This window comes from Physeter macrocephalus, chromosome 20 (genome assembly GCF_002837175.3).
Source record: "Physeter macrocephalus isolate SW-GA chromosome 20, ASM283717v5, whole genome shotgun sequence".
NCBI classification, from domain to species: Eukaryota; Metazoa; Chordata; class Mammalia; order Artiodactyla; family Physeteridae; genus Physeter; species Physeter macrocephalus.
Genome location: NC_041233.1, coordinates 36223850 through 36242895, shown reverse-complemented (window position 1 = coordinate 36242895; position 19046 = coordinate 36223850). Strand labels below are relative to the sequence as shown.

The 19046-nt window shown below is 52.9% G+C and overlaps 1 protein-coding gene across 1 annotated transcript; it reads left to right on the top strand.

Annotated features, from left to right (window-relative positions):
• The first annotated feature begins 3494 nt into the window (after window positions 1-3494).
• GDF10 (growth differentiation factor 10) lies at window positions 3495-17239 on the top strand. The gene is made up of 3 exons (XM_007118751.2): window positions 3495-4062; window positions 13408-14333; window positions 16259-17239. Exons 1-3 carry the CDS (start codon window positions 3747-3749, stop codon window positions 16448-16450), a joined length of 1434 nt encoding a protein of 477 aa, XP_007118813.2. The 5' UTR covers window positions 3495-3746; the 3' UTR covers window positions 16451-17239.
• The last annotated feature ends 1807 nt before the right edge of the window (window positions 17240-19046 follow it).

Here is a 19046-nt window from a genome sequence, read left to right as displayed (position 1 = left end):
CTGTGCACTAAGAAATGCATTTCCTCTACAGAACAAGGAATGGCCAGGCTGAACCTCTCATCAAATCTCACAGAATCTGGATCCATGTTAAATAGGCTACAACCTCTTTGGAACACATGATAAATAAAAAGGGTAGTTAACAAGGATCAACGCTATTTAGTACCATCTCATGTTAAAACCTTACCAATGATACTCCTAATATCCTACTCTTGTCCCCATTTTAGAGTTGAGAAACCAAGGCCCAGAGAAGTCAAGTAACTTGCTTAAGGCCATATAGCAAGGTAGGGGTGAAAATAGGGATATGAACCTCAACCCAACTGACTCTAAAAGGTCATGGAGATGCTCTCATTTCCAAGAATGAGTTGACATGAGTCCACAGACTCAGGCGTAGCATGTTGGAGCTGAAACAGCTGGGAGGTCAGTCTTCTCATTTAAACAGGAGGCAGCCAGGGTTCCAAAGAGATGATGGGGCCGTGCCAGGGTGACAGAGCTAGTTAGACCCACAAAATGACTCTCCCAGAAGGTAACTGGACAATATCATGAAACAACTGCTCAGGAACATTTTCTTTGGGGCTTACCTGGGGCGAGGTTCCAGATGAAACAGAATCAGCTCGCTTCCCAGACTATCCAGAGTTTGATTTCTCCTGTACTCAGGTGTGAAGCTTTATAACTATGGCGCCTCAGGGCTTTCTGAGCCTAAGGAAACCCTGCCACCCCAGAGCACGTGGCAGATAGGCCTGGGAGACCGAGGTTCCCCAAACAACCTCTCATCACCCTAGAGAGAACACTCTCCATCCCTGACGGCAAGTTCAAGACCTCAGAGACCCTGGTAGAAATAGCATCGGAAGCTCCCAGGACCAGGATCATTTTAGTAAGAAGCTGAGAGAAACCACAGCACTCAGGACTTGAATCCACCATCCGCCATCTCAACCCTTATTTTGAGCTGCAGCCTGAGCTATTAAAAACCAAACATTCTCATTGGCAAGCTCCACAGTTAGCCTCATTTCCACGCTAGTAACACTGTTCTGCCTGAGCTGAAGTTGCACAGCGATTGTTTCTTGTCTCAGCGATGTTGTTTGCAGGCGATGCTGGGCGCCAGCGAGGATGTGACCCGGTGGTAATCTGAATTGCTTCACCAAACACATTTTTATCCCATCATCTCGGCTACATGAAAGGGGGCCATAGTGCTCCAGTGTTCAAGACTTTACAGTCCCGCTGTTCGGCAATAAAATGAGGCAAGAAATATTAGCCGTCCCCAGCTGATGCCTTAATTCTTTCCCAACAATGTCAGAGAATCTGTACCCTACAGGTTTTAGTGCCGGCTAAAGCCTGACCCTCGGGCTGGCTTGAATGGAGCGGGAATGAGTTAAGGAGAGCCAGGAGGCTTTAATGGACACAGACCCCGAATAGCCCAGCTTGTCCCGGCCTCCTGCGGACTCACACTCCTTTTCACAGGCCTCGATTGTGTATGGCCCCAGCAGAGACAAAACTACCCATGAGCAGAGGTTACCCCCAGCCGGTACAGGTCAGAGGCATTCTGGGGGAGAAGAGGAGAGGGGGGCGGAGGGGAAGGGAGAAGGAGGGAAGTGGTGGTGGGGCTGGGGGAAGGGAGCAGTAAAAGTTGGTGTGGATCATTTTTGAGGAGAGATTCATCAAGTCCAAGACTGTGACTGGTCATCTCACCTCCAGGCACACCGTTTTTGAAAACTGTTTCACCGAACAAATGGGAGCTATACTAACGGGAAGTTGAACGTGATGTGTGCAAATTATCAAAAGAAATAAAATCCTTCTCTATCGTTTTCCAAAAGCTACAGGCCTGAGGTTCCGAGGCTTTCAATAGGATGGCCTCTAATTTGACACTGCAAGATTTTGAAAAATTACAAATGGGTTGTGTTTTACACACCAAACGGAAGCTTTCTCCAGCAATTTTTCAATTATTGCATTGTGAGTCCTCCAAGAAAAGTAACTATTTTGGCTCAGGGAGCCCAAAGTTACCAAGTAAAGGGAACAGTGTGTTTGCAAGTTTGCAAATAGTCCTTAGAAATGTAGTATGGACAGTATCCTGGACCTTGCTGGAAGAATATGGGTTTGAAGAGGTCCTTTCCTTCCCTCAGAAGGGTTCCTAAATCTTTTATGTAGGCCTTGAACCCCTAACTCAATCGGAGGAAGCCCATAGACTGTTTTTCAAAAGAATGTTCTTAATATGCAGGGTTACAGAGGAAGCCAATTACATTCAAATAGAATTATCAAAATGTTTTTTTAAAACAACTTTGCAACATAGTGATATGTGTGCCTTTTAATTAATTCATTAAATAACTAGCAGCAGGCTTGACTACTTTAGTTTCAGAAGAGTGATGAGCAAGAAGTGATATTTTGAGAAATCTGAAACATGATAAGAAAATGTGATATGAAAATATCTGTGTTTGGTGGCTATTGGTGACAAAGTCACAGGTATGGTTAATACCACTGTAGGTGGTTACCTGTGTTTCTAATATGGAATGCTAAGTTGCAGGTACAGGTTAGTGAAAATAAAGATGTACGTTTTCCCCATCCAAGTTCACAGATGCCCTGAAATTCTATGCATGGACAAGAAACCCTGCTAAAGGCAAGATGAAGCTCATGACCTTCTGCCCCAGGGCTAAACTGAGGGGTGGTGGCCCAGGGATTCACTGCACCCTCACTGTGACACAGTCTTGGGAAAGCTAAGCGTTTTCTTCTCCTATTCTGAAGTTTTGGAAACGTTTTGTAAAACAATTTAAAACCATGTCCTTTTTTCAGGACAAGCCTGATGGCTACATGTCCAAAGATTAATAAGCACCTTTGATGTGTTCCTTCAACAACCAGAATTATAGTCGCCAGATAAAGGGTCAGTTAATCGACTAATTCTGAATTTTAATCAGGATCTTGTTCCAGTTGTCCTGGGTTGGCTGAGATTTAGTGTTAGGGTTTTTCTTTTCAAAGGATGCCGAGGAGGTTTCGCGTTCCCCTCACTCTTGCGTTTTGGGCATACACTGGCTCAGAGACAACCGGGAGCACACACATTCCCCCGTCGGGTCCTCACGGGGGAGCTGTCATCTTGCAACCACAATCATCACATGCCATTACAGGGGCAACCCGGCAGGAGGGCCCCCCCTAAATGCCGCCCAGCCCCCACGCAGTCCCGGCCAGGACGAGGCGCCGACACACAGGAGCCGGGCCGGGGCCCCGGTCTCCGGCTTTCTGCAGGGGAGCGGGGAGCGCGCCGGCCCACGCCCACGCCACCCACACTTTGGGCGCACGATCGGGCGCACACCCCTGCGCGCGCACACCGCCACACTCGGGCGCACGCTCAACGCGGCCGGGCCACGGACGGCAGTGTAGGCGGCGGCCCGGAGTGGTTCGGGGCTCGCAGCCGGGTCCCCCGCGAGGGCTCAGCCGGCCGCCCCGCCCCGCCCCGCCCCTCGAACCCGCCAAGCCGGGCGCGCCTGGGGCTGCAAAGTTTCGCCGCTAGTCCGCCGAGGCAGCGCTCCGGCTTGGGCTCGGCTCGGCTCTGCGTGGCTCCGGACGGCCGTGACCGCTGGCCGTACCGTGCGCCCGACTGCGCGCCCAGCTCTGCCCCGCGCGGATCTCGACATCCCGCGCCCGCGCCTGCCGGTGCTGCCCGCGCGCCCTCCCGCCGCGGGGTTTGTTCTCAGCCTCCTGTGCGCCCTCGATCTCCCTCCTCCTCCTCTTCCCCGGCTGCGACCCCTTCGCCTCCGCCACCCATCATGGCCCGTGGCCCCGCTCGGACCAGCCCGGGGCCGGGGTCCCGGCTGCTGCCGCTGCTGCCGCTGCTTCTGCTGCTGCTTCAGGACGCGGGCGGCAGCCGCACGGCCCCCGCCCGGGCCGCCCCGCCCGCGGCGGCCGACAGCCTGGCGGGGTACAAGAGCCCCCAGCGGTCTCCAGGGCACGCGGCCGCTGCTCTGGACCCCGGCACCCAGGACATGGTCGCTGTCCACATGCTCCGGCTTTATGAGAAATACAGCCGAAGGGGCGCGCGGCCAGGAGGGGGCAACACGGTCCGCAGCTTCCGGGCCCGGCTGGGTAAGTAGAGGGGGCCCTGTGGCCCCCTTGTCTTCACCCTCCCCGGTCCTCCTCACGTGTCCATCCTCCCACCCCTGCACCTCCGCTTTGCCTCTTCCTTCTATTCATTGACTGGTTCATTCATTCTTCCATTAACTATTCCCCCACCCCACCCCCGCCGCCGCCCGCCCCGAGCACTCTGTGCCAGGCCCTGAGCCTCCCGTGGGGACGCCGAAGTGGCACAGAGTGACAGAATTCCTGCCCCTGGGGTGCCGCCAAACCTCGGAGGGTGTCACACTTGCCGGACACAGACGACCCCATCCACACGGCTTTAAGCACAGCGTGGAGATGGGACTGGGCTGGGGGAGCTCACCGTGTGTGTGTGGCGGGGCTCGGGGGGTAGGGATCCATGTCACAGCGTTCAGCTGTGCTGGCTCTTGACAGATGAAGGAGGCACTGAAGAGAGTCCATCAGGTGGGTGTAGTGCAGCCCTGATGGAAGTGCCAGGCACTGGGCCCAGGCAGGGGGTGTGCCCCTCTAGCTGGGGCACTTAGTGGGTGTGGCAGTTGGGGAAACAGGGTGGACTGAGAATGGCCTTGGGTGCCCAGCCTTGGGTACATGGGACTGAGGCCTGCTAGGCACTAGCATGAAGTGTTCAGACTATGGGGGTTTGAGGAAAGGTCTAGAAGCTTGGGCAGTGGGGGTTCCCAGCCCCCCTCCTGCCCTTGCCCCTCCTGGGCAGATCCTTTCCCCTTTACCCACACCTTGGATGGAGCCGCACCGAGCCCTCCCTGCCCTGCTTCCGAGAGCATTTCAGAATCCTGCCTCAGCTGTCTGCCCGCCCAGGCTGGGCGACCTCTGCAGGCCCTGGGTGAGCAGAGATGAGGCACAGGGGTGATGGGAAGACCCTGGTTGTCATGGAGATTACTCATGGTCTCAGAATGCCATTGCAGAAAATGTGAGTAGGGGTCCCCTGCAGCCCTTGTGAAGGAGGAGGCCATTCATCAGGAGAAAGACCATTGGTCTGTAGGTCCCCCTCTTGAGGTAGAGGGGAACAAGCCCAACACTGGGGCCAGACAGCCTGGAGTCAGATCTGCCACCTCCCTGTTGATCACTGGCTGTGTTACTTAGGGTACCACACCGTGGCCTCAGAGCCAGACACTGGAAGCTTGGTCTCACATAAACATGTACTGGGAGCTCCTGCCACAGAGAAGGCCCTTCCCCCCATCCTCTACTGGGCAGACTCACTAGGTCATTGTTCCTGGGTTCCAGGCCAACCAGATCTAACTCCATCCTCCCTGGTACCTTTTATTCACCTCTTGGGGCCCATTTCCGGAGCTTCATTATTAAGTCACTCAAGAATCATCTAGCATGACCATGATCTTGGGCAAATCACTGAAGCTCTGTGGACTTGAGTGTGCTCATCCACAAAATGGGCAGGTCATGGTAGTATCTTCCATGTAGCATTTCAGGAAAGATGACATGAGTTGATATGTGTAAGCCCTAAGCCCAGCACTGGCCAGGTTAAGTGCTGGTGCGTCGTGTTTCCCTGGAGTACAAAACACTTGTGTTCATATAGGTGTAGACTTGACCTTGCATCCATTAACTCAGTCCCCAAAGCCTTGCAGTTGAGGAAAGCAAGGCCAGCAAGTTCACTGCTGCAATAAGGGATGAGCACGCCCATTGAGCCCACCCTGTTGCTGCAGACCCAGGCATGGAGGTACACGGTCTGTTTTTCAGTCTTCACAGGCTGGGGGTGGTACAAGCAACATTTAACCCTGAAAAGGATCTGGTGACAGTACTTCATATCCAGTCCTCCCATTTTACAGATAAGGAGACTGAGACCGAGGCCAGGCCAGGGCAAGCTGTTCACAGTGGCAGTGGTTGGCACTGTCCATCTGTCAGGCTCATGCTGTTCTCACTGCTAGCCCCCTCCCCCAACCTCCATCAGAACTGAGCCCAGGACTTAGGAGACAGAGGATGGAACAGATCCTGGGAGATCAGAATTATTCTGGATCAGTCTAGGACTATTTGACAAATCCAATACTCTTGTTTGGAGCCATTTGAAACAGCCATGGGTACAAGTCCCAGCTCCACCTGCTACTAGTGTGTGCTGTGGTACACATCACTTTACCTCTCCGAGTATCAATTTTTTGTGTACATAGTGGGGGTGGGGTAAAGATTCAATGGGATGAGATGGGGTTTGTGCCTGGCAGAGAGTAGGCCCAGGCAGCTTGGTTTCCCTTATCCTCCCTTGACTGACTTAAGTTGGTTCATACCCAGTCCCTCACCAGCCCTCAGAAGTGCCTGCTTTGTGACCCAGCGACCAAGCTGTGAGGAGGTGTGAGCCTGGGCGGAGACCCCTCATTTTATGGATGAGGCACACATGTGGGGGGCTTCAGCTCTGGTCCTGGATCGTACCGGTACCAGCCTGCTCCGTGACGGTGACCTCTGCTGCCTCAGTGGGGTGGTCCCTGCAACCCGTGTTACAGTGCAACTGTGTCCCTTGCCTGCCTCTAGGCAGCACAGCTCAGGTTCCAAGCGCAGGCTGTGATCTGGACTGGTAAGGGCCAAATCCTGAGTCTGTGACTGGGGCCAGGGACTGAACTTGTCTATGACTCAGTTTTTTTCACTTCTAAAATGGGACTAATAATGCTCTCTTCCTTATAGGGTTTTTTTAATGAACTGAGATATGGTCAGTGCTTAACACAGTGCCTGGCACATGTAAGTTCAATAATGTTTTAGCTCTGCTATGACTACTCCAGCCACCCGGCTCCTTCCCTCTCTTCCATTGTTCCTTGAGGTGCATCGGTGGAGAGAGCTTCAGTCTACATCAGTGGAGAGAGCTTCCGAGCCTGAGCATAAGGGTTACGGTTAGACACCTGCAGCCTCAAACGACCTGCATTTAAATCTAGGCTTTCCCACCTGTGAATGTGATATTGGGCAAGTTACTTAACCTCTCTGAGGTTGGTGTCTTCATCTCTCAAATGAGAGTAATAATACAGACTCATCTGTCAAGAGTGCCAAAAGTCACAGTCAGTTCCCCAAGTCTTTCCTGAGCACCTCATTCAGTGGCAGGTGCTGTAAGCTCAGAGGACACAGAAAAGCGTAGACTGTTGGCCCTGCCCTGAAAAGCTCACGGGCTGGTGGAGAAGGGAGAAGTAAACAGAAGAATGTGGGCACAGGTTAGGACAATGAAGTGAGAAAGGGCTGGGGGTGGCCTTCAGGAGCCCCAAAGGACAGCACTGACCTGGCAGGGGAAGGGCTGGTGGGGAGGGTCCAGTGAAGGCTTCACAGAGCAGGGGAGGTCCCAGACAGACTCTGAAGGGCAGGGGGTGTTAGCCAGGTGTAGAAGTGAAGCAGAGCCCTATGTGCCTGGAACTGTGAGGCGTTTGGTTTCAGTGAGGAAACAACAGGAAGAAAGAGGCAGAAAATGGAAGTGAACCAGTGGGCCACCAAGGCCTGTAAGCAGTGGGGCAGTGTAGAGAGTGTGTATGGTGAGAGAGGGGGGAGGGAGGGGGAGGGGGAGGGAGGGAGAGAAGAAAAGAGGAGAGGGGAGAAGGAGAGACAAAAGATTATAAGGGAAATGCATGCTTACCCAGAAATCATAGAAAATCACAGTAAAGAAAAGAAATCATCCCCAATCGCAATCCAGATATAACCAGAGTTAATATTTTGTGGAGTATTATATATAGTTTTTACCCTAATGGGATCATAGTTGCCGCAGGTAAAACTTGTTATATCTTCATTCTCATTTGAAGTTACTGGTTTTTTTTTTCATTACTGGTCATCCTGAATTGTTTTTCATGCTTTTTGACCATTCAAATTTTTTCCCGTGGAAACCACTTCCTCCACTTGGGGTTCTGGTCTTTTCCCTACTGATATGTAGAGGTTGTGAAGGATGTTAACTCTTCATCTGTAATAGATGATTCCCTGTGAAGCACGAGTGTGGTGTGAGGGTGACAGTGTCCTGGGGTCACAGTGGTGGTCAAGGTCGGACTGTGGGCTAAGACAGTGGTGGAAAGATGCAGAGTTCAGGGTGGTTGTGGAGAAACAGGATGTGGAGAAATAGGAACTAGGATAAGTTGCATGCAGGAGGGGGAAGAGGCTGTGAAAATTCTCAGGCTCCTGCTGGAGAGGGGTGGACAGGTGGCAATGCCTCCCATTGGGCACGAGGACAGGGAGCAGGGGTGTGGGGTCCTGAGTGTAGCAGTAGCTTGTGACACCACATGACCACTGTGTTCTGAGCATGTGCTGGGTGCCAGACACCTTGCTGAGAGCACTGCAGAGATGATCTCACAATTTCAGGAGGCACGTACACATATTCTGCTTGATTAACAGATGAGGAAACTGAGGCGCAGAGAAGTTGGGTGACTTCCTAAGGCCGCACAGCTAGTCAGTAATGAAGCAGGGTTTAAGCCCTGACTCTGGAGCCTGCCTAAATATAGACACTCGGGCTCCCCTGGTGGCGCAGTGGTTGAGGGCCCGCCTGCCGACGCAGGGGACACGGGTTCGTGCCCCGGTCCGGGAGGATCCCACATGCCGCGGAGCGGCTGGGCCCGTGAGTCATGGCCGCTGAGCCTGTGCGTCCGGAGCCTGTGCTCCGCAACAGGAGAGGCCACAACGGTGAGAGGCCCGCGTACCGCAAAAAAAAAAAAAAAATAGACACTCAGTACACATTAGTTCTCTTTCCTTCTCTGCACCACCACTGGTGGCCCACCACTTCCTTCCTTCCTTCCTTCAGCTTATTATGTTGGTGCTTGCATCTTCAGCCCGGCATTCTCACTCTGGTCATCCTGATGGCTGTTTCAGGGGCAATGAGTGAAGGGACAGATCTCCAGGTGACTTGGATTCTGTTTCTACAGAGCAGAGCGGTCTGAGGGTCCTCTTGGCCTGAGAGTTGGCCAGCAGGGAGCCTGGGGGGACCCTTGGACTAGGGCCACCTCCCTACCTCTTTCCTCTCTAGTCCCACATCCCTAAAGAGCTGGGAAGGAGGTTGTGTGCCCAGTAGAGTGGACCTGACTAGGGTTCTCAGATTTCCAAAGACCATAGAGAGATCAACTTGTCTAAATAAGATCAGTCCTTTCTTTCCTGGAGAATCAGAACACAAAATCACCCAAATAATGACTCGTGTTTGCAAAATATTTTAGAGTTCACAGCACATGATCTTTGTTACATTAGCTGTTAGGAAGACCCCGATTCTATCCAGAGCACCTGGTTGGGGAGGGTGGGGAAGGGCGTGGGCTTGGGGTCAGACAGGCCTGGAAGCACGCCCTGGCTCTGCCCCTTACCAGCTGGGGGACTTTAAGCACTTTAAGCAAGTTATGTAGTTATGTAGTCATGTACCCTCTCTGAAGCTCCATCTTTTTGTCCATTTGCCATGTCTGCTGCCCTCATTGTGAACACGAGGAATCAAGCATGCATGTATGCTTGGAACTTGGAGCTTCCTAATCAGTAAACAATATTATTCCCATTTTAAAGATGAGAAAACTAAGGCTCAAGGGAAAGTAGCTGGACAAACGTCCTGCTGTGCAGTGCCTCCAGCTGGATTTGCATAATCGGCTATATCTTTCCAAAGGAGACTTTCTGGACTTCTTTCAGGATGTTCACCGAGCCCCAGGGCAGCAGGCCAGGAACCCACTTTGTTAAGTGAAGCAGACAGATCTAGCAAAGACCCCTCCCCTCCCCTGCCATTCAGCACACATTTCTGAGCACTGACGATCACTCAGGCCTCGTGCTAGGATCTAGGGATACAGCAGTGCACACAGCTGGCAAAGCCCCGCCCTCTTGGAGTTTGTGTTCTAGAGGGAAAGAGAAACAATCGCAATGAAATATATTATATCAGGATGTCCCAAGGTGACGTGAAGACAAATGAAGCCAGGGACAGACAGAGTGATGGGGCTGTTCCTTCAGCCAGGGGAGTCAGTGGTGCCCTTTGTTGGGGATGCCGCTTGAGCAAAGGCCCAGAGGAGAGAGGAGTGATTCCTGGAGGAGAAGTGGTGACAGCAGAAGGAAGAGCTGGGACAAAGCCCTGAGATGGGAGCTTCATGTTTGTAAGGGCAGGAAGGCCAGGGTGACTGGGGCAGAGATGGGGGTGCGGGGAGAAGACGGAGTCAGGGAGGTAAGCAGGCCAGATCAAGCAGGGCCTTGGTAAAGGGTTGAGTTTTATTTGGGGGGCAATGGAGAGCTCTGAGAAGGATGGTGACCTGAGGTTGAAAGCACCCAGCCTGCCGGGGTCCTCTCCTGGACACAGCTCTGTGAAGCTGCGACGGGCGCTGCAGGTGGGGGTCCCCACCATCACTGTCTGTCTCATCCCTGGGCTGAGCTCCTCTGAGTGCCTCTAATCACCTTTGCTAGGACCCTGATCAGCCCAGCACTTAGCCCAGAGTAGGAGTTTCCCAAATATTTATCTGGAAAAGGGAGGGAGGCAGGGAGGGGCCAAGGAAGGGAGAGAGGAATGATAGGAGAGAGGAAGGAAGAATCTTTTCTAGCTGACCATGAGATGGGAGCCACAGGTACCAGCACAGTTCATAGGAAATAGGGACTTCTCTTTGGAGATTCTCCCTTGTGACCTGGGCTCATCCAAGCTGGGAGGCTTCAGGTAGGTGGCCTTCTCTCAGCCACAGCCTGGAGCCCCCTGCAATGCAGGCATGCAGGCGCAATCAGAGAGCTGGGCCAGCCTGTGGCCCTTCACGCCCTGGAGATGGGAGTGACCCATCTCCACCTCCATGGTTCCCAGTGGGGAGGGTCATCACGCATCAGACTGCCTTGTGAGGAGCGAGCTGCCTATGGCCAAAGGCATTAAAGCCAAATGGAGGAAGGACTCCTGCCCTGAGTGTAATTAATCAGGCTGCCTGTCCTCTAAGGTTCTTCCCTCTCTGAGTTCCTGAGCGTGCTCTCTGTGGTTCTCCATCCTAAGCGAAGGGCAGCATTTGCTGTCCCTCTCCTGCACCCCGTGCAGAAATAACCTCCAGGGGAGGGCACCCCGTCCTCCTCTACAACACGTTTTGCCACCCTGGGGCAGTCCTCCCGGCACCTTCATTGGGCCGCACCCACCTCAAGCCAAGGTTGCTGTCCCTGCCTTGCTGGTCACAGTTATCCTGCTTTATATCCTCTCTCGTTTTTTACCTTGTCACTGGAAGGGGGGCCAAGGTGCTTTTCTCTGGGAAGCCCCATCTCGGTTCCCCCAGTGTGCTGTTTTCTTTCTCACCAAGAGCCACAGGTTTCTAGGCCAAAGATGCTTGCATCCTGCTGTGAAGGGCCAGTTCTTTGGAAAGAGTCAGAAATGTCTATTTTAGAGCCTCTTACGTGTTCTCCCGCAAAGAACCTGTTAGCGGAACAATGGAGTTGACTTGAATTGGATAAAAGAAAAACACTTTTTCTGCTGTGTTAGCTGGACCATTGCGTAAGAGGGGCCCAAATCGGTGTAGGAGGCACTTGCTCTGCCAACCTTGGTCATTTAGATAAAAGTGGCATAGAAGCACATTTGGGGGGTTCCCCCTTTGTGCCTGGCACATTACATATGTTATTTATTTAATCCTCCAAGCATTCAGGTGAGATAGAAATTCTATTGTCTCTCTGAGGCAGATGAGCAAGGCATGGTCCTGTTGAGCCTGGTTCCTCGAGCCTTTCCCAGCTTGGGGGGTAGGGGCTGCCTTGTTGGTGAACTTGCACCCCATCCACAAGTCAACCCCGGATGTTGCAGATACACAGCCACCGCCCATCGTTGCTTCCCAAACTTAGAATCCCTTAGAATGCTGGTTAGAATAAGAATTCCTGGGCCCCATTGTCCCAGACCCTCTGAATCAGCATCTCCAGAGGAGGAAAGCAGTGATCTTTGAGCTTTGGGAAGTGCAGGACTCAAGGACCATGACACTCAAGACTGCAGTGTTTGGGGAAGCTAGGTTTAAAAGTGCATCAAGACTCGTGCTTCTCCTCATGTGTGGACACATTGAGGGGCTGCTGTGGACATGCTGAGGGTTTCTTTTTCTGAGAATTAGGTAAGGTAGTGTCTTTAGAATGTCACCCAAGCTTTGACTGGCATTTATTGGGCCCTCTGACTTTTCCTTCCGTCCTCTTTCTTGTAGTCCCTTAAAAGTACATGAAAGTTCCCGATTGAATTATGCCTTCTTCCCAGTAGAATTATGCCTTCATCCCAATAGAAACAAATAACCTTAAACTGAAGATTTTGGTTAAAAAAATGCCAGCTGAATCTGTGGATGCAGGTGTCAGAGAAACTGTGACCCATTTTCTACACACACACACACACACACACACACACACACACACACATTCCCGCTCTTGGAAGCCCTGTACCTCTCCCAGCTTCACCCAGCAGACAGACCCCTGGCAACAGGAAATAGGGCAGCGAGAGGGAGACAGCCCACCTGACAGCTCTGGTCTCCGGCTCTTCTGCAGCATCACAGGGAGATGATGCCTCCCTCCCATCCAAACCCTAGAGAGGGCTTGCTATTCACAGACCTCATGCTGCCAGGGCTTGGGACAGCTTTCTGCCCTGGGGTCCTGGTGTACACCTGGTAGAACCAAGAGAGAAAGGAAAGAGTGGTTGGCAGCCCCAGGGATGCCGGGGCCAAGAGTATTCTCGAGCTGCAGGTGTGATGTTTGAGGGATCCCGGTCCTTATCACGGTTCTGGCCTCTGGAGAGCAACCTGGATGTTGGAGATTTTATTGAGTGACCTGGTACAACCCTGACAGTGCTTTTTCTTTGTAAAACAAGTTTAAAAGGGCTTGGGCAGAATAAATAGCAGACACCCAAATGGCTGTGTTCTTAAGCCCAGTTTCCCTCAGAAGCCACTCAGAATGCTGGGAAAGCGTGAGGCACTCTAATTTACCTCGTTTGGAAGAAGGACTGCATTTAATGTCTATAAAATAGAAAGCTATGCAGATACCGGGGTGGGGGGGGGGGCTACTGTCAGCAGGGCTCAGACCCAACCCAAGCTATCCCAAATACCTGATTCCACCTTATCTCATGAATGAAGGTGGGGGAGATCATTTGTTCATTGAGAGGCATTGGAGCGCAGAGGCAGGAACTGGAGCTTCAGGGTCCAGCAGCCCTGAGCGTCTACCCTGTCTGCCACCTTTTTTTCTTCCTTTCTTTGCAATGGGATATGACAGTCCCCAACCTCTCTGACCTCAATCCCTCATCCTCCTCTGGTCCCTGAAAATAGCAAAGGGTGCCCTCATCAGTTCAATGTGAGGATTACAGGAGATGAGCAAAGCCTGGCTGGCCTGAAAGAGCTCCCTCAATGGGCGTTCCTCCTCCACTTCCTGGACGGGACACCCTATGAGCACGGGGGCCTGTCCAGGAGACAACCTAACATGCTGTGGTCTGTCCTTCCCTCGCAGAAGTGGTCAACCAGAAGACCGTGTACTTCTTCAACCTGACTTCCATGCAGGACTCAGAAATGATCCTCATGGCCACATTCCACTTCTACTCGGAGCCGCGGTGGCCCCGGGCACACGAGGCACCATGCAAGCAGCCGGCCAAGAATGCATCCTGCCGCCTGCTGCCCCCGGGCCCGCCTGCACGCCAGCACCTGCTCTTCCGAAGCGTCTCGCAGAACATGGCCACGCAGGGGCTGCTCCGCGGGGCCATGGCCCTGCTGCCCCCGCCACGGGGCCTGTGGCGGGCCAAGGACATCTCCCCCATCGTCAAGGCGGCCCGCCGGGATGGCGAGCTGCTCCTGTCCGCCCAGCTGGATTCTGGGGAGGAGGACCCGGGGGTACCCAGGCCCGGCCCCCATGCACCCTACATCCTCATCTACGCCAACGACCTGGCCATCTCAGAGCCCAACAGCGTGGCAGTGACACTGCAGAGATATGACCCCTTCCAGGCTGGGGACCCGGAGCCTGGAGCAGCCCCCAACAGCTCGGCGGACCCCCGAGTGCGCCGGGCCACGCAGGCCACGGGGCCGCTCCAGAACAACGAGCTGCCGGGGCTGGACGAGAGGCCGGCACATGTCCCCCACGCCCAGCACTACCACAAGCACGAGCTGTGGCCCAGCCCCTTCCGTGCACTGAAGCCTCGGCCGGGCCGCAAGGACCGCAGGAAGAAGGGCCAGGATATGTTCATGACCTCCTCGCAGGTGCTGGACTTTGACGAGAAGACGATGCAGAAAGCCCGGAGGAAGCAGTGGGACGAGCCGCGGGTTTGCTCCCGGAGGTATCTGAAGGTGGACTTTGCGGACATCGGGTGGAACGAATGGATCATCTCACCCAAGTCGTTCGACGCTTACTACTGCGCAGGAGCCTGCAAGTTCCCCATGCCCAAGGTAGAGTGTGTGGGGTCACCCCGCTGTGTTCTGCCCCTGGGCTAATTGTGGCTCTCAGCTCTGCCCCTGCAGGCGAGTCCCTCTGTCTCCTCCCTCTGTTTCCTGTCTGTAAATAGGGATAATAACACCTCCCATCTACTCAAGGCAGGGAATAGGTAGACAGAGGTGCCAAAATGGCAGCCTGTTGGGTGGATACAGCCCACAGATGGATGGGGTCTGGCTGTGCCTTCACTGAATTTGAGTTTTAAATCAGAACCTTTCTTCTTTTGCAAAACAGGAGATCCATCTCCTTAGGTGCGTGTTCCCACGTAGCAATATCCACAGAGGTTGAGGAGATCCTGGCCCCCTGCACATAGGTCAGGTCTCTTAAACCCCCTCCTCACCAAGGTTCTTCTAGAAACCTGGCCTGGATCTCAGGGCATTGGTGTCTGTGACCAGCACAGAGCTGGCCTCAGTGGCTTCCCAGTGTGACTGTCCATCCCCCACCCCCGACTCAGGGCAGGAACTCACAAGGCAGCTAGCTAGCTCTCATTGCACACAAGTCGGCAGGACACAAAGCATGGGGCTGTTTTCCCCATTGCACTGGCCCGGGTTTTCAGATGCTCACCTTCCCTCCAGGCTGGGCCGTGGTTCTGTCCATCCATCTCCCCACGTCCTGAACCACGGTGGGCTGGCTGCCTGCTGATGTCGACCTCGGCACAGAGCACACACTTTCCTCCTACTTAGCTCCTCTGCTGGGTTCCAGGTCATGGCTTCCTCTCCAAGAAAGGAAGTCAGCGCGTAAATCCACTGTGAACATAAATAAATGAGCCAGCTGGGAAATCCCAGACCCAGACGTGGGGCCGCATTAACCTGTTTGGGAATTAAGAGGCTTCTCCTCAAAGCCGTGCATGTGCAGGAGAGAGGAAGGGAGGTGCCTGACAGAGAGACAGGCGTCTGCTGGAAGGGCCCAGCCCAGCGGATGCAGGGTGAGTACAGCAGGCTCCTGCTGGCTGACCCTGCACTTACCTTATCAGTCTGCCTGGCTGTCTTTCCACCTTCCCTGACACCAGCCTGAACTCCCCAAATGCCGGTGTCCCTCTGCTCCCACCTCCCCACCAGAGGCACTGTGCATATGGAACTCTGGCTGACAGCGAGTGACGTGGTCCTCTTCATCTTGTGGGAGGTGCCGTGTTTGCTGCTGGGACCCAGACTCTTCTGGATGTGAGAGGCTGCCTGGGGAGGGAGGGGAAGAGAGCTGGTGTGGGCCCAGCGAGCATAGTTTCCAAGCCGGACTACTTTCTAACTGAGGGCTCCTGGTCCAGTTATTTAGTCATTTTAAGCCTCAGTTTCACCAGGAAAATTAAAGTCATACCCACCCCATAAGGTTGATTCAATGACAAAATGGGGTGATGCAGGTGAAGCAGCGCCTGACACCCCAAAGTAAGACCCACCTGGGAACTGTGAGTTTCCAGCCCCATCACACTGATGCACTTGTGCCTGCAGGGCTTCTCCTCCTGTGCTGAGAACGTGATCACATGGCAAGCGTGTTGGTACTCCCTGGACTGTAAAGTCTGGGCAGCTATGGCCCCAGGCAGAACCTCCAATCTTCTCCCCTGCCTTCCCTCTGGGGCTCCTGCCCAGTTCCTGGTGCTCCTCGGGGATGTGTGACGCGCAGGTGCCCCCAAGTGGCCAGTGCCATGTAGGGGATGTGCCTTCCCTCTGGGAGCCCGAAGGGCAGGAAGGCCTTTTGCAAAAGTCTCTAGGACTCAGTCTGCCACTGATTTCAGAAGAAATGTGTACCCAACCCTGTGATCTCACCTTTTCTTCTAGGTCAATGCCTTTTCTGTGGCCTCAGTCAAGGACATGCAGGCAGCGTGGCGGGTGGGTGAGGACTGCAGGGTGGGCAGAGTTCGGAGGTGACCATGCTCCTTTCCCCCTTGCAGATCGTCCGCCCCTCCAACCACGCCACCATCCAGAGCATCGTCAGGGCCGTGGGCATCGTCCCGGGCATCCCAGAGCCTTGCTGTGTTCCCGACAAGATGAACTCTCTTGGGGTCCTCTTCCTGGATGAGAACCGGAATGTGGTTCTGAAGGTGTACCCCAACATGTCTGTGGAGACCTGTGCCTGCCGGTAAGACCAGCTGCTCTGGAGTGGAAAGAACCTGCCCTGCCTGCACACAGCAGGGCAGCATTCTTGGAACCTTCTGGAGTGAGCACTTGACTCAGGGTGCAGCTGCAAAGGCAGGGCACAGCTTGTAGGCAACCATCTGTCACCCCAGGGCATCATTCTGGGGTCTTTCACTGCTGGTGACTCAGCCCCCTCAATGCCAGTCCGAATCCTTTGAAGGGATCTGGGAATTAGCCCTGGCCTGACGGTTGCCCACGGCCTGTCCGCTGTGCTCTGAAGGCCTGAAGACCGGACATGTCCACAGGCTGGGTTTTGTGACTATCATCTCATAACCTGGAGAGAAGACTACAGACCTGAAGGCACTCACTCCCTTCACATGGAGAGAACCTCTGTTTAAATAATCAGTTTAAAACACTTCGGGCCACAGTGTGATGCTGGAAAACAGGGCCTAAATAATGGTATAAATGGATGTTTTCTCTCAAAATCCACTGCAAATGCTTTTATACATACAGTATGCACATATAACCAATTTTGGTTTCTTTTTCTTAATATATGTTTTATTTTAAAACAAAAAGGAGGGCGTTGACACCATTTCCCACAGAGGTAGTCAAGCTGCTTGAGCGTGCATTGTTTAAACGTGCTTATTGAAATAACCCATACAGTGATACGCGGGAATACTAAAACATAACCAAGATTTTATATTTTTGTAAATTATACTTTCTATACTGTAGATTGTGTATGGTATGTGTTTTTATGGAAAGCTAATAAATTAAAGGGACAGTGGTATCTTGAAAAACTGAATGTCACCCATTCCAAAATATGGATGGATCTCCATGTCTAAGTATGACATCTGGGTGGCTGCTGGGGTCACAGCCTTCTTTAGGAGCCAAGGCCCCTGTAGGCCAACTCCACACTCTCTCATCTTTATCCTAAGCTCCAGACACCGGCCACTCCTATGCCTTCCCGAGTCCTGCCCACTCGTATCACTCCACAGGTCCCCACCCTGGGCTCGTCCAGGAAGGACACGGCCCAGGCAGGCACAGTGGCCTCGACTCCTTAGCCTCAGAGGGGATATCAAGTGATGGGGAGGTGCCTGAGATATTTAAAGGAACATCTATGGTAGCCTGGTCAGAGGGCTTCTACTTGGGGTAGTTCAAGCAAGAGATTCAGTAGAAGAAATCAGGGGTCTCTCCAGAGATTCGGGGGCTCCTGAGGAACTGGAACGTCTGCTTCTCCCTGCTTCCTAGTCAGCATCCCTGTCCCCATATAGTCTCCCCCAAGTGGCTCCCTTATCCCTGAGTTGACATCGCCTTACAGTTGTAGTACCTGAAGCTGATTGACCAGCATTTCTGAAGGAGAAACTGGGTCCAACTGGGGGCAGGTGTGTAACAGTCCCTCGGCTGGGAACTGAGAGGATGGCATGGCCCCCAGTCTTCTCTTACTCGGATAAGGTTGAAAAGCCATGAGCAGTTCTCCAGGATGGGACTTAGAAGGAGAAAAGGAGCCCAAGGCATCTGTCTGAGGTCAGGCTCCTGAAACCAGGGTTCCTGTGCAAGGCATGGATGAGGAAGTTTCTCCCAGGAGAAGCAGGCAAGGAGTGGGTAGAGCAGGACAGGAGGGCAAGAAGCCAAGCATCCCAACCTTGCCTGGATCCTATGGGGAGCTCTGGCACTTAAGCTACACTTCTGGGTTAGTCCACCTTCAAGGCAAGGATGCTGGATGTTCAGACCCCCTCCCCAGGCTGCCCCCAGTGGAGAGATGGAAACTCTCAGTTCTCTGGCCCTCTACACAACCAGCCACTGTGGCTTATTAAGTCCAGGCAGCCTCTGAAGAAGGCTGCAACTGCAGCCACTGGAGGCAAAGCGGCCAACACTGAAGAGAGTACCCAGAACAGGTAGGTAAGGGGGGCTGAGGGTACCTAGGTTGGGGTCTAGGTATTTTCCCCATAAACATCTCTACTGTAAGCAGTTTCTTCACAAGCATTCTTGCTGCACAACTAATTGGCCATGAGGCCATTTTGCCATAAAAGATAAAATAACTGGTTGACAGTTCCATTACACTAGAAAATATAACATCAGTTTTTACAAATTCTTCCGTGAGCACAGTCATACCTCCCACCCGTCAAAACCAAAAGTTTACCGATTTATCCAAGATATAAAAGAGGCAGCTACTAACAGCAGTCTTCGAGAGCATTAATGACGGATTCTTTAGCTCATTTAGATATGACACCTTGTTCTCTTAAGCTGTCTTTACCAAATTTAGTATGCTGTATTAGAAGTTGGAGGGAAAAGAGGAATCAAGCTCCTCCTCTCCCTGCCAAAACAAATGTTTATGTGATTCCTGATGAGTAGAAGTCTCTTGAAAATGATGAGCATTTTAACAAAACCTGGCTTAGATTAGCTCAACCAAGGGTTTGCAAAAATTGATGTGTTATCATTTTCTAGTGTAGCATAACTGTCAAGCGGTGATTTTTTACAGCAAAATGGCCTTAAGGCCAATTAGTCGTGCTGCAAAACCGCTCGCGGCGAAGATGTTTACAGCAAAAATGCTGGACACACCTGGCTGGGGCCCAGCAGCATATGCTCAGCATCCCCTCTGAGGTG